The sequence below is a fragment of the Penaeus vannamei genome, chromosome 31 (genome assembly GCF_042767895.1).
Source record: "Penaeus vannamei isolate JL-2024 chromosome 31, ASM4276789v1, whole genome shotgun sequence".
Taxonomy (NCBI): domain Eukaryota; kingdom Metazoa; phylum Arthropoda; class Malacostraca; order Decapoda; family Penaeidae; genus Penaeus; species Penaeus vannamei.
Window position 1 is genome coordinate 11,664,466 of NC_091579.1, and position 14,400 is coordinate 11,678,865.

Sequence of the window (14,400 nt, forward strand, 5' to 3'; positions counted from 1 at the left end):
TGTACAGGATTTAGTGTAGAATTGTAAAGTATTTGGGGTGTGTTCTGTAAAATATATTGTAGTGTGCAGTGATTATTAGGTTTTTCATACAAAATATTTCAACTGGAAAAAATAACAATATTTGTACCAATATATGTTTATTAAGTGAAAACCACAGATAGCAGCACTTGCATTTGAAGGTCAAGAAGACCAAAAGGTGCCACATAACTCATGTAACCTCACCTCTGTCTTGAAATACACAAAATATATAGTATAGTAACAACTGTAATACCTTTCAAAGTAACAAAATTATAACAAATATTATTTCAAGATTTTTTTTTAGCATTTTCATATTTATTTCATTTAAATAGCCCCTGACAACCCCTTGGTCAAAGGTGTGCCATCAAAGGTGAGAGGTTTGTCGAGATGAGGCAACATATGATTATAACAGTACAGGTCAAAAGGCGATGAGCATAGCATATACAAGTGTTCCATAAAGAGAGAATGGGACACCTTTCATCTAGGGGTCGCTTCTGGTGTACATTGGGAAGACTGGCAGAATGACTCGTCTCAGGCGAATATTTCCAATTAGCGTTGGCCAGGGTCAGGTTAAAGGGTCGTCAACGTGCAGCAAGACAGTGAGGAAGATCCACTTAAGTGATGGTTGTTGCTGGAATCTCTCTTGAGGAAGGCTCTTCTCAACCTTCTTCTAGTGATGGTGACAGGCAGAGATCCAGTGAGTGTTCTTACTGATGTTTTTTATTTTTTTTTACATTTTTTTTTTTTTTTTTTTTAATTATACTTAATTGTGTTGTTAGTGTCCCCTTTTACTCAATGTGAAATAAGGGTATACCATATTTTTCTTCTTAACTTAAAAAATACCCCAAAGAAAAAACACCACACAGCATCAAGTATAGAAAAAAAATAACTAGACAGGGATGATCCCCCAATCAATCTGTCCAGTGTACAAGCGACCAACTTTCGCTCTTTGTCCCTACACCGCAAAAATAAAGAAAAAAAAAGTTATTACAAGAAAAATGTATAAAAAGACCTTTCAATAATGAGAAATGAAGACATCGAATCTAATAAAGTATCAAAATTATATAACAATTCCTAAAACAATCAAATGTGCCACTTTATAATCAAGCACATAGTCATAATCTAACAACAATGGTAAGTCCAAAAATTCTATGCATAGTCATTTTAACATGGTCTTTAGTGGAATATTTAAATAATTTATATGTACTAAACTAAAAAAAATAAGAAAAAAAAATTAAAGCAGAGGTTTTCAGTAGACACCAAGGTAGAAGAGTTTAGCGCCGAGGACCCCAGGTGGTTGGGGTGCTCTGAGCTGAAGACATGGCTCCCATGGAGGGGAAGTCAACAGCCGAGTCCATATTTGGAGCTTCCTGTGCCCATGGAGCTCCACTCACCACGAAGCCAGCCTGAAAAAGAAAACACCATGAATTGGTATGCTTACTAGTAACGTACATAATGAAGTGGCATAAAGATTCAAACAAAATTATACATCATAAAACAATAAAAGATATTTATATTTATCAATCTGGGTGCAAATATCCATGTATATGAATACACGACATAAGCACTTACAAACCTAAAAAAAAAAAAAAATAACCTACAGAAACCTGCAACCACACTCACCTCTTCCTTCTTTTGTCCACTCTGCCCACTGGACCCTCCCTGTCCCTGGCTTCCGAGCCCAGGATCCAACAAAGCCTGGAAAGGTTTAGGGTTCATGTAGGCCTCCATATCCTCCTCTTCGACAATGTCCTGCATGTACTCTTCCATGAGGTTAAGAAGGTGGTCCTTGCATTCATCCACATTGTCCTGGGCTCCAATGATGGTGACAGTGTTGGGATCGTCATCCCCACGTGGGAACTTAATCTCCACCTAAGAGAACAGGGAAAATTTCCAATTACTGGACTTCACAGGCAACTTTTGACTTCAAAAGCTATTAGTTCTACATATAATGACTAACATGTATCATAATCTATTCATGTTCCTGATCTAATAGGAAATCAATCTTACCTTGTATTCCTCCATGACCTTCTTGATGGCTTTCCCACGGCTGCCAATGAGACGGGAGTGAACACGGCTGTCAATCTCAACCGTCTCCTTAACCATTTTGTCCAGCTCCCCTGTGATGGCCAAGATGGCATTCTTGGCCTCATTCACATTGGCCTCATACCCAGTGATGGTGATGAAGTTCTCCTCAGGATCACCTCTCGGTGGAAACTGGATGTTCACATCATGCTTCTCGCGGATCTTGGTGATGACCACTCCACGTTTGCCGATGATCTTGGGATGGTATTCTGGGTCAACCTCCACACGCAGGCTGAAGGAGCGGGCCTGGCGGTCCCTCTCCTCCTCCTCCAGCTGCTGAACCTTCAGTCTGAGGGCTGCGCTAGCTCGCTCAGTGTTGGCTGGAGGGCCAGTGATCCTGATGATGTCACTCTGGTCCTGAGCTGGTGGAACCTGGATGTTGACATCAAACTCAGTCATCATGTTGCGAACATTCTCTCCCTTCTGACCAATGATGAAGCGATGGTGCCTGAAGGGTACGTTCTCCTCCACAGTGACTGGCACAAGACTCAGCAGAGCATCACGTGCCTTCTCACAGTTGTCCTTCTTGCCCATGACACGCACAATGTCTTGTGGCCTGATGGCTACTTCCCCATCACCATTCACCTCTCCATTCACCTGTCCGTGGCCTTCTTCAACATTGGCATTGTTTCCACTATCCTTCTCAGGGAACTTAATCTGTACATCAAACTCAGTGGTTATGGCTTGCACTTTGCTGCCCCTAGCACCCATGACAGTGCGGTGGAACTTCTGCGGGATGGTCACTTCCATCTGCACCATCTGGTCCAGGTCATTCACGATCTCAGTAATACGGTTCTTGGCTCCCTCTACACATTCCTTAGCTCCCTTGAGAGTAACCTGCAATGATAAAATTGCCATTTTTATTATTCTATACAACCCATGCTTAATTTCTCCCCCTATGAAATGGATAATACATTAACCACTAATATCAGTTGCTTAAAATACTAACTATTCATCTTCCAAAATCCCATTTCTACATACCTTATCACTCTGCACGCCTGATCGTGGGAAGGAGACGGTGACCCCACCATACTGGTCAGCGATCTGCCTAAGGACTTCTCCCCTGCGTGCCACAAAATGTCTGTGGTGTTTTGGGTCAACAGTCATGGTGTCTTCGACAATAAGATCCAACTCCTTGATAGTTATCTCCAGCTGTTCTTTAGCCTTTGCGATGGCTTCCTATGAAATATTAAGGGATATGGTTTGAGCTAAGTATCCTCCTCTTACTACCTCTTCTGCAGCAGAAATCTACTTTTGTTTCAATTTACTGATATGCTAATCATAAGAAATTAGTCCATGGGATATCAGGATAAGGTATTGAGAATAATGCTATTCTCAACCTACAAGCTTAGTTGTTTTTTTGTTGTTTTTTTGTCAAACACTAACAGAAGCCCTGTTATAACTTACTGCAAAGAATCTTAATAAAACTACTCACCTTCTTGCCAATGATGGTAATCAGCTCCTTATCCTCATCCTTATCAGTCGGGAAGATGATGCGTGCTCCTGTGGCATCACGGATCTTGCGGATGTTAGCTCCATTGCGTCCAATAAGGAAGCGATGGTGTTGAGGCTTGGCACGGACCTGGGGAGTCAAAAAAGTACAAATATTGAAACTGGCCGGGAAGACCTGCTTATTAACCCAATGCCGCCGGGTGAGAAAATTTAGCAAATGGACGCAATAACGGGACTTGGCACGCATCAGCAGTTTCCTGTTTGCATCTGGCTCCTTCGGCAGTTTGTGAGCAACACTTGGCACCTGAAAGCTTTTTATTTTGCTTAACTTATAAAAATATAATTTTGAAGGTTTACCTTCACTATAGGTGCTTTTGCCTAAAATCTTTACCATATAAATGAAGCCGCTACTATCAGAGAAAAACAAACTCCGGCTAACAAGCTAATGGCCCGGGAATGGTCACGATACAATGCAATCCGTTTTTCGGTCCACAACAGCTATTCCATGTACATATATGCCACCTGGCAGCTAGTGGTTAAAGCACAACCAATTTTAAGTGTTCGATCTTTGCAAAACCCCAATTTTAACTCATTTAACAACTTCAAAAAAACAGAAAATGCTCAGCACTTATGCCTGCATTGTCCTACCTCTGCAGTGAAGCTAGCCAACTGCTTCTCATTACTCAGTTCAACCAGCATCTGCTTAGCCTTGTGCACCTCCTCCTTGGGACCACGAATTGTCACCTGAAAGCATCACAGTCATCAAGAAAAATGTAGCAGTAATTTATTTAATCCTTTCATTGAATTTGTAGTATCAAGCACTACACATTTTTTAACTTCAAAGAGTGTTCCCCTAATCAATCCCTAAAAGTGAATTAAAAGTCATACCTTGTCAGAGCGGGACTCTGGAGGAGGGAACTTGATGGCAACGCCCCCACACTCCTCGCTGATGCTCTGGATCAGCTTTCCTCCGGCACCAATCATGGAGTTGTGGAACTTTGCAGGGATGATGATATCCAGCTCCACAATACTTGCCTGAATAGGGAAGGGAATAAAATATTTAATTTAACGAAAAATATAGCAAACAATTTCATGGAGAAATTAAAAAAAAAAAAAAAAAAAATTGAAAAGGAAATGTCTCCAATCATTTTTAAAAATCTAGAAATTTTCTCAAAGCCAAAACCAAAAACGTCAATAATACTAGTCCTCACCAGCTCATCCTGGATCTTCTGGATGCGTTCTCGGGCCTTCTCACAATTCTCCTTCTTCCCAGTGATGATAATCTCATCGCTGTTCTGGCCTTCTGATGGCAGGTCAATGCGAGTGCCAGTTTCCTCCCTGATCTATGAATTAGAGGCAGATTTAGTAAAAAAATATTAATAACTTAAAAGTTCAAATTCAAGTGACATTAAACTTGCTACAATACTTCTATAAAATGAACCTGATGAGAGTAACTTCCCTAGAAATCTATGCTATTCAAACCGTAAAAAAGGAAAGGTAATGGAGAGATTAGCTTTAAGTAAACGTGTCCATACCCATCCTTTCATCTTATTTAACAAAGCAAGTGACACTTGCATATTCACCTTGTTAATATTTGAACCAGCCTTGCCAATGACAAACTTGTGGAACTGACGGAAAATAGACACTTTCACTTGATAGTTGGATTCAAGGAGTTCACGCAGCATGCGCTTCAAGAAATTGTAACACTGGTCGACATCCTCCTTAGGCCCTCGAATCTTGACAATGTCTGATTGCTCGCCTGATGGCAAAGATGCACTTTATTAGTAGTGTGTACATAGTAATTATATTTTCTATATATACCTAAATATTCCACTATCAATTTCTAATTCAATAAATAAAATATTTCAAAATTCAATGAAGATCTTAAATGGTACCTACCAGCATCAGGGAAAGAGATCTGCACTTGATTAAATTTATCCCTAATTTCCTTGATCTTATCTCCCTTGGTGCCAATAATGTTGCGATGGAAACGCTGCTCGATGATGATCTCTCTCTCCTTCTCATTTTCCATTTTCGTAACAAGTTCCTCCAGTTCCTTTGAGATGGAAATTATATTCTGGATCATATCCCACAAACATTTCAGCCTAGTTTATCTGAATTACAGGATCACCATATGTCAACTGCCTTTGGATGACCAAAAACCTAGATTTTTGTTCAAAGCATACAAGTACTCACAGTCTTTGCTCGTGCAACACCATCTGGACTGCCCTCTAGGCGGATGAGATTGCTGCCATCAGCCTCCGAAATATTAATGAGGACACCAGTCTCATTGCGAATACGGTTGATGTTCGATCCATTCTTGCCGATGATATGCTTGTAGAATCTAAAAATGTATTAAGACATTAGACTAGACCATTCATATTTGCCTACAAAGCAAGCTAGCTCCGAATAAACCAGATAGACGCCCGCAATTCAAACTACCTTGTTCATATTTCTGTATTTCTTCCTTGTCAAATAAAATGGACAAACTATAACTTTACCAAACACAATCTAGTCAAATGCAAATTTTGAATTCCACCTGCATCCTAAAAAAATATTAATAAAAAAAAAATACTTACTTAGGATCAACAACTAGTTGGTCGTAGCAAAGCTTGCTCTTCAAGTCGGCAATCATAGCTTCCAGCTTCTCTCTGGCTTCTTCAACCTCTTCTGGTGGTCCTTCCAGCTTGATGCCACCCTGCTTATCAGTAAACTCCACATGCACCTGGAGAGACGGGCAAAATTTCCCACATTAGCTTAGGATGAGAGCAAACTTCTCCAATATTTCATCACATCCACTATCTAATCAAAGCCTTTATTTCCCATCACTTAATTAGAAAATAAGCACTTCAGATAGATTCTTGGTCTAAATCTTCCTTTTTACCTTCGGGAGATCCTGAGTGATCTGGCGGATGTTGGCTCCCTTGCGTCCAATGATGAATTTATGGAGCCAGGTTGGGGCCTCCACATCAGCTTGCACTACACTGTTAGCCTTGGCATACACCAGTGTCAAGGCTAGAGAAAAATGGAAGCAATTCACTTAAGTCTCTTTTACCATTCAACTCCTTATAATCATCTCTACTTTCACTAAACTGCACAAATAAAATAGTTTGCATATTCAACAAAAATCTTTATTCATTTAGATGAAAAATCTTGTTTAATCAAAGTGCTATACCTTGACCAAGTTTGTCCTGAGGTCCTCTCAGTGTGATTGTCTCGGAGGTGGAATCTGTAGTGGGCATTTCTACAGAAACATTTGTCTGGTGCAAAATGTCAGCGATGTTAGACCCACGCGGGCCAATGACGTACTTATGCTGAGACTTGCGTACTTCTACTGACACAGTCTGGCATTTACGCTCCTGTTTGAAAAGTAGAAACTTGTTAGTTTATCTTTTGCATGCTTAGCTGGGTCAACATTCCCTATCAAAATTACTAAAGAATTAAATAAAATTATTGTTTGCATTCTGAGGATTGAAAAAAAGCTAAGATAGATGACAAACTAATAGCATACCATTTCCTTGAAGTACTTCTGGATAATGTCTTTGCACTTCAAGACACCTTCCTTCTCCCCAGCAATGGTCATCTCGTTCTTCATGACACTGGGAGGAGGAACATTGATTCGCACATTGTGTTCTGTCATCATGGTGTTGATCTTCTCGTTGTTAGCACCACAGATGAATGGGTGGTACTGCTTGGGAATTTCCAGCTTCTCATAAGCTTGCTTGCTCTGAAAGGAAATCTTATTATCACCAAAAAGGTATTTTCATGTATTTAGCACAATCATAGCTATATCAACAAAGTTACCTAAAATCAACCAACTGCTTTTACTACAATGCATTACAGCACTTGCCTGTTCATCTGAAATCAGCTGGATCTCGTGCATAGCCTTTTCGGTGCTCTCCTTTGTTCCCACAACAATGATTTCGTCAGAGTTATCGGCTGCATTGGGCACCTGAATCTTGGTTGCAGTGTTGATCTCAAGCTCTTGAAGTTTCTTTCCCTTCTTGCCAAGAATGAAACGGTGGTGCTCCTGATAAAAAAAAAAAAAAAAAAAAAATTAACAAGGTGAAACAAATTTTCATGGACCAATATGTACACAATCTCTTAATTCACTTTCCGAAATTTCTGAACAATGATCAGGTATCAACCTTTTGAAGATGATTAGAAATTATCATATTACATAAATACATCTGTATACACCTGACATACCTTCGGGATCTTAATAATCTGCCGTGCCTGAGTCTGGAACTTGTCTAGCACTAGTCGACGAGCCTTCATCACGGCATCGCTCTTGCCAGTCACCAAGAAGGTCAGAGACTGGTCCTTTGCAGAGGAGATCTCAATGTGAGCACCTGTACGGCCAGTAATGTCAGAACAGATACGCGTTGAGGCCGATTCTCCAAACTGGTTGTTACCATCAATCTTCGCTCTTTCTTCAAAAGGAACACGGAACACCTGCAAAACAAAATAGATGATAAGTTCTACTCAACTTTCAATGCACTGACAAGTGCTAGTTCACAGAAGTCAAAATACAAGCTAAAATACTTAACAAACCTGAGTGATAACAGAAGAGGCAATTCGCATTTCACTGTGTTTGCTCCAGTTGGTCTGGGGAGCTTCTGCCACAGGAGTTGGTGCCTGGGCAGCATTGGGGAGTGCTGGGAACAACTGTAGATTTAAAATTAGAATTTTCACATCAATCTCCCATACCATACCATCTAATATGGTGACAATATGAACAACAATTACACAACATACATAAATGGGAAACCTCTTTGCATACCTCATCGTAACTCAGTGGTTCATAAGCCTGGTCGGCATTGGTAATTGAAGAGGGATCTGAAGGGGTGGGGGCACTGGGGTCCACCTCCTGGGGGGGGGAGGTCACCTCCTGGGACTCCATCACTGTCTGCTGCAGGGGGGTCGGGTCCATGATCCGCGCCGAGTCGTTACAGTAACACTGCAAATGAAAAAAAAAAGGCTTTAAACCTAACTCATTATATTGGTACATTGTATGAAACTGCTACATTAATCCATGAAGTTGCTATTCTCAATCTACTAAAACGAGGCTCAAGAGGGTAATCTTTACATTTCACAATAAATTTTTCAATATCTCATTTCCCAGCATTTAGTAAACAAAACTACATAAAAATCTCCCAATTCATAACTAACATAAAGATACCATTCTTTTGAAGCAAAATATTTTACCAATCAAATGGTATTGTTTCAGTTTCACAGTCATGGTACAGGGTAAACTTTGCCTGTAATGTATAGAACAGGAAACAAGACCATCTATGGTATTTCCTTCACAAGTTGATAACAAGAAAGTTGTGCTACATGCAATACCTGATTATACATTAAAAGAAAATCTAATGACATTATCAAAGGGAAACATTCACTTCCTGATATTTGGAATAGGCTGTGCAAGCAAAGAGGATCAGTCATAAATAAATATTACATCTAATATTATGCAGCACTTAAGTCAACAAATAAGTAGGAATTCTAGAGCAAAGCCCCCAGTAGAGAAATACAGTGGTCAGATGGGGGTCTGGCATCCCCAGAAATATTTTTGGTTCATAGGGTAATCTGTGGATCTCTAGGAATGGCTGTAGCAATAGGGGCTTAGTCTCAAAAGGGTGAATGCCCATCGTAATCCATTACCAATACTTTCATTTATAACATTAGCAATGGAAATTACAGATTTATGCACATTACAATGTGAATAAATGAAACGAGGAATAATATTTGCAAGGTTGAATGGTTGTATGTGATAGCATTGTAATCACATGGTTCTACTGAAGAGATAAGAAAAGTTATGTAAACCAATTTCTCCTCTTCAAAGAAATGTTATAGTGCAATTATTCTACACAGGGCAATTATTCTCCATACCTCAAGGGTAAGAAGAGAATCTCCCAACAACCAGCTTCCATCCCCTTCCTCCTTACATAATGCTTTTGTGACTCCAAGCGATTGACAAGCCCAGCATGACTAGTGCTGACAACTGTCTGCTGAGACAAGGTTAAGCCCACTACAAACAGATAGCAACAGATAACATCTCTGTACATTAGTCTGATCAGTAAAGACTGACTAACCTTGAATAGCAATTGTGTTCATTCAAGTATTAGATAAAGAAAGGAAATCAGGAACGTCAATGTTTTTGGTAAAGAATGTAATTTTAGCAAAAAAAATAATGGGGACAAAAATGCAACAAAGCTACAGCAAAAAGAGGATGAGAGGGAACAAACATTTCTGCCAAGTTTAGTAAAGAGGGAAAAAAAAAACCTTCTGGCCAAGAATCAACTAGATGCTGTACTCAAAGCTATATCCTACAAATTACAGAGAACATTTTATTTACTGACAACAATAACAAGGAATTAGCAAGACACTTGCATAAAACTCCTTCACTCTGACGACAAGGATGATAGACTGACCTAGGAGATTAATTCTGCATCATCTATGTATTAGACAAATGCATGTAAACAAGTTAAAACAACCAATAAATACAAAAAATAAGACTAATCTAACATTGGCATAAAATGTGGGCGGCAAGGACGTGTGAAAAGAAAAAATGAGAATACAAGGCAAAAAGAAAGATTGAAAGAAAAGGCATTGGCTGGAATAGAAGAAGAAAGCTATAACAGCCACAGAGATAAAAGATAATCAAGTAAAGATGACATGAGGGTATTATTAAAACAATAACGACCTCAAAGAGGAAGAGAACGCAGATGTAAAATTTTCTTGTACTTCAAAACCATGAAATTTTGGCTGGTGAAATAAGACCATTTGCAATAAGAATCATAATGAAACCGCTACCACTATTCCTGATGATACTGTTTAAGGTGCTTTATAGTACTACTGATAAGTAGTAATAATAGCAGAATTACGAAAATATCTAGCTGTAAAGGAAGCGGCAACAGGAGGAGAGGAAAGGAAAGGGAGCAACGGCAGCAACAGAGGCAACAGGAGAGGAGAGGAAAGGAAGCCCTGACAGCAACAGAGGCAACAGGAGAGGAGAGGAAAGGGAGCCCTGACAGCAACAGAGGCAACAGGAGAGGAGAGGAAAGGGAGCCCTGACAGCAACAGAGGCAACAGGAGAGGAGAGGAAAGGGAGCCCTGACAGCAACAGAGGCAACAGGAGAGGAGAGGAAAGGAAGCCCTGACAGCAACAGGAGAGGAGAGGAAAGGAAGCCCTGACAGCAACAGGAGAGGAGAGGAAAGGAAGCCCTGACAGCAACAGGAGAGGAGAGGAAAGGAAGCCCTGACAGCAACAGGAGAGGAGAGGAAAGGAAGCCCTGACAGCAACAGGAGAGGAGAGGAAAGGAAGCCCTGACAGCAACAGGAGAGGAGAGGAAAGGAAGCCCTGACAGCAACAGGAGAGGAGAGGAAAGGAAGCCCTGACAGCAACAGGAGAGGAGAGGAAAGGAAGCCCTGACAGCAACAGGAGAGGAGAGGAAAGGAAGCCCTGACAGCAACAGGAGAGGAGAGGAAAGGAAGCCCTGACAGCAACAGAGGCAACAGGAGAGGAGAGGAAAGGAAGCCCTGACAGCAACAGGAGAGGAGAGGAAAGGAAGCCCTGACAGCAACAGGAGAGGAGAGGAAAGGAAGCCCTGACAGCAACAGAGGCAACAGGAGAGGAGAGGAAAGGAAGCCCTGACAGCAACAGAGGCAACAGGAGAGGAGAGGAAAGGAAGCCCTGACAGCAACAGGAGAGGAGAGGAAAGGAAGCCCTGACAGCAACAGGAGAGGAGAGGAAAGGAAGCCCTGACAGCAACAGGAGAGGAGAGGAAAGGAAGCCCTGACAGCAACAGGAGAGGAGAGGAAAGGAAGCCCTGACAGCAACAGGAGAGGAGAGGAAAGGAAGCCCTGACAGCAACAGGAGAGGAGAGGAAAGGAAGCCCTGACAGCAACAGGAGAGGAGAGGAAAGGAAGCCCTGACAGCAACAGGAGAGGAGAGGAAAGGAAGCCCTGACAGCAACAGGAGAGGAGAGGAAAGGAAGCCCTGACAGCAACAGGAGAGGAGAGGAAAGGAAGCCCTGACAGCAACAGGAGAGGAGAGGAAAGGAAGCCCTGACAGCAACAGGAGAGGAGAGGAAAGGAAGCCCTGACAGCAACAGGAGAGGAGAGGAAAGGAAGCCCTGACAGCAACAGGAGAGGAGAGGAAAGGAAGCCCTGACAGCAACAGGAGAGGAGAGGAAAGGAAGCCCTGACAGCAACAGGAGAGGAGAGGAAAGGAAGCCCTGACAGCAACAGGAGAGGAGAGGAAAGGAAGCCCTGACAGCAACAGGAGAGGAGAGGAAAGGAAGCCCTGACAGCAACAGGAGAGGAGAGGAAAGGAAGCCCTGACAGCAACAGGAGAGGAGAGGAAAGGAAGCCCTGACAGCAACAGGAGAGGAGAGGAAAGGAAGCCCTGACAGCAACAGGAGAGGAGAGGAAAGGAAGCCCTGACAGCAACAGAGGCAACAGGAGAGGAGAGGAAAGGAAGCCCTGACAGCAACAGAGGCAACAGGAGAGGAGAGGAAAGGAAGCCCTGACAGCAACAGAGGCAACAGGAGAGGAGAGGAGAGGAAAGGAAGCCCTGACAGCAACAGAGGCAACAGGAGAGGAGAGGAGAGGAAAGGAAGCCCTGACAGCAACAGAGGCAACAGGAGAGGAGAGGAAAGGAAGCCCTGACAGCAACAGAGGAGAGGAAAGGAAGCCCTGACAGCAACAGAGGCAGCAGGAGAGGAGAGGAAAGGGAGCAACGGCAACAACAGAGGCAACAGGAGAGGAGAGGAAAGGAAGCCCTGACAGCAACAGAGGCAACAGGAGAGGAGAGAGCAACGGCAGCAACAGAGGCAACAGGAGAGGGGAGGAAAGGAAGCCCTGACAGCAACAGAGGCAACAGGAGAGGGGAGGAAAGGAAGCCCTGACAGCAACAGAGGCAACAGGAGAGGGGAGGAAAGGAAGCCCTGACAGCAACAGAGGCAACAGGAGAGGGGAGGAAAGGAAGCAATGGCAACAACAGAGGCAACAGGAGAGGAGAGGAAAGGAAGCCCTGACAGCAACAGAGGCAACAGGAGAGGGGAGGAAAGGAAGCCCTGACAGCAACAGAGGCAACAGGAGAGGAGAGGAAAGGAAGCCCTGACAGCAACAGAGGCAACAGGAGAGGAGAGGAAAGGAAGCCCTGACAGCAACAGAGGCAGCAGGAGAGGAGAGGAAAGGAAGCCCTGACAGCAACACAGGCAACAGGAGAGGAGAGGAAAGGAAGCCTTGACAGCAACAGAGGCAGCAGGAGAGGAGAGGAAAGGAAGCCCTGACAGCAACAGAGGCAGCAGGAGAGGAGAGGAAAGGAAGCAATGGCAACAACAGAGGCAACAGGAGAGGAGAGGAAAGGAAGCCCTGACAGCAACAGAGGCAACAGGAGAGGAGAGGAAAGGAAGCCCTGACAGCAACAGAGGCAACAGGAGAGGAGAGGAAAGGGAGCAACTGCAACAACAGAGGCAACAGGAGAGGAGAGGAAAGGAAGCCCTGACAGCAACAGAGGCAACAGGAGAGGAGAGGAAAGAGCAACGGCAGCAACAGAGGCAACAGGAGAGGAGAGGAAAGGAAGCCCTGACAGCAACAGAGGCAACAGGAGAGGAGAGGAAAGGGAGCAACGGCAGCAAACAGAGGCAACAGGAAAGGAGAGGAAAGGGAGCAATGGCAACAACAGAGGCAACAGGAGAGGAGAGGAAAGGAAGCCCTGACAGCAACAGAGGCAACAAGAGAGGAGAGGAAAGGAAGCCCTGACAGCAACAGAGGCAACAGGAGAGGAGAGGAAAGGAAGCCCTGACAGCAACAGAGGCAACAGGAGAGGAGAGGAAAGGAAGCCCTGACAGCAACAGAGGCAACAGGAGAGGAGAGGAAAGGAAGCCCTGACAGCAACAGGAGAGGAGAGGAAAGGAAGCCCTGACAGCAACACAGGCAACAGGAGAGGAGAGGAAAGGAAGCCCTGACAGCAACAGAGGCAACAGGAGAGGAGAGGAAAGGAAGCCCTGACAGCAACAGAGGCAGCAGGAGAGGAGAGGAAAGGAAGCCCTGACAGCAACAGAGGCAGCAGGAGAGGAGAGGAAAGGAAGCCCTGACAGCAACAGAGGCAAGAGGAGAGGAGAGGAAAGGAAGCCGTAACAGCAACAGAGGCAACAAGAGAGGAGAGGACAGGAAGCCCTGACAGCAACAGAGGCAGCAGGAGAGGAGAGGAAAGGAAGCCGTGACAGCAACAGAGGCAACAAGAGAGGAGAGGACAGGAAGCCCTGACAGCAACAGAGGCAGCAGGAGAGGAGAGGAAAGGAAGCCCTGACAGCAACAGAGGCAGCAGGAGAGGAGAGGAAAGGAAGCCCTGACAGCTACAGAAGCAACAGGAGAGGAGAGGAGCAATTGATAGAAATAGTGACAACAATAAGGGAAGCTTTCAACAGGAACAGTGGCAACAGTAAAACATAGTAATGGCAAAGGTTATAGTAATCAATATATATAGTGGTGGAAATAGGGATAACTGCCAATGACGTAATAGCAAAGCTATCAGTTGTACTATGTTGATGGTAAAGGTAACAGTGTTGGTAGAAGTTATAAATTTTAGTAACTATTAGTATGAATAGAAAAACACACTACCGTGTTGATACTATGGTAGAAAAACCCACAATGCACAAACTAGATTTATTGAAGAATGTGAGAGTTACGGAATCATCTCAATTCCATCTTCGGGTCTGGTAGTCAATACTAATAGCAACAGGTAACAGCAACATCAATGGCAACACAGGTAACAGCAACACAAAGGTAACCATAATACTATTCAATAAGGGCAGAGAGAAAAAGAAAGCAATGGTC

The 14,400-nt window shown here is 43.4% G+C and overlaps 1 protein-coding gene across 2 annotated transcripts in view; it reads right to left on the reverse strand.

Moving 5' to 3' along the window:
• Positions 1 to 120: 120 nt before the first annotated feature.
• The window catches only part of Dp1 (satellite-binding protein 1 Dp1), a 16,474-nt gene continuing 2,194 nt past the window's right edge, over positions 121 to 14,400 (reverse strand). For both annotated transcript variants that reach the window (XM_070143862.1, XM_070143861.1), the window contains 19 exons: positions 8,339 to 8,515; positions 8,110 to 8,223; positions 7,765 to 8,010; positions 7,406 to 7,585; positions 7,067 to 7,282; positions 6,731 to 6,914; positions 6,440 to 6,570; positions 6,135 to 6,280; positions 5,752 to 5,899; positions 5,455 to 5,611; positions 5,139 to 5,314; positions 4,767 to 4,898; positions 4,444 to 4,590; positions 4,204 to 4,299; positions 3,539 to 3,685; positions 3,085 to 3,282; positions 2,029 to 2,940; positions 1,642 to 1,890; positions 121 to 1,424 (listed from right to left, as the gene is read on the reverse strand). In XM_070143862.1, the coding sequence (XP_069999963.1) occupies positions 1,293 to 1,424; positions 1,642 to 1,890; positions 2,029 to 2,940; positions 3,085 to 3,282; positions 3,539 to 3,685; positions 4,204 to 4,299; positions 4,444 to 4,590; positions 4,767 to 4,898; positions 5,139 to 5,314; positions 5,455 to 5,611; positions 5,752 to 5,899; positions 6,135 to 6,280; positions 6,440 to 6,570; positions 6,731 to 6,914; positions 7,067 to 7,282; positions 7,406 to 7,585; positions 7,765 to 8,010; positions 8,110 to 8,223; positions 8,339 to 8,488 (3,861 nt within the window). In that variant the 5' untranslated portion in view covers positions 8,489 to 8,515 and the 3' untranslated portion in view covers positions 121 to 1,292. The remainder of the gene's footprint in view (positions 1,425 to 1,641; positions 1,891 to 2,028; positions 2,941 to 3,084; positions 3,283 to 3,538; positions 3,686 to 4,203; positions 4,300 to 4,443; positions 4,591 to 4,766; positions 4,899 to 5,138; positions 5,315 to 5,454; positions 5,612 to 5,751; positions 5,900 to 6,134; positions 6,281 to 6,439; positions 6,571 to 6,730; positions 6,915 to 7,066; positions 7,283 to 7,405; positions 7,586 to 7,764; positions 8,011 to 8,109; positions 8,224 to 8,338; positions 8,516 to 14,400) is intronic.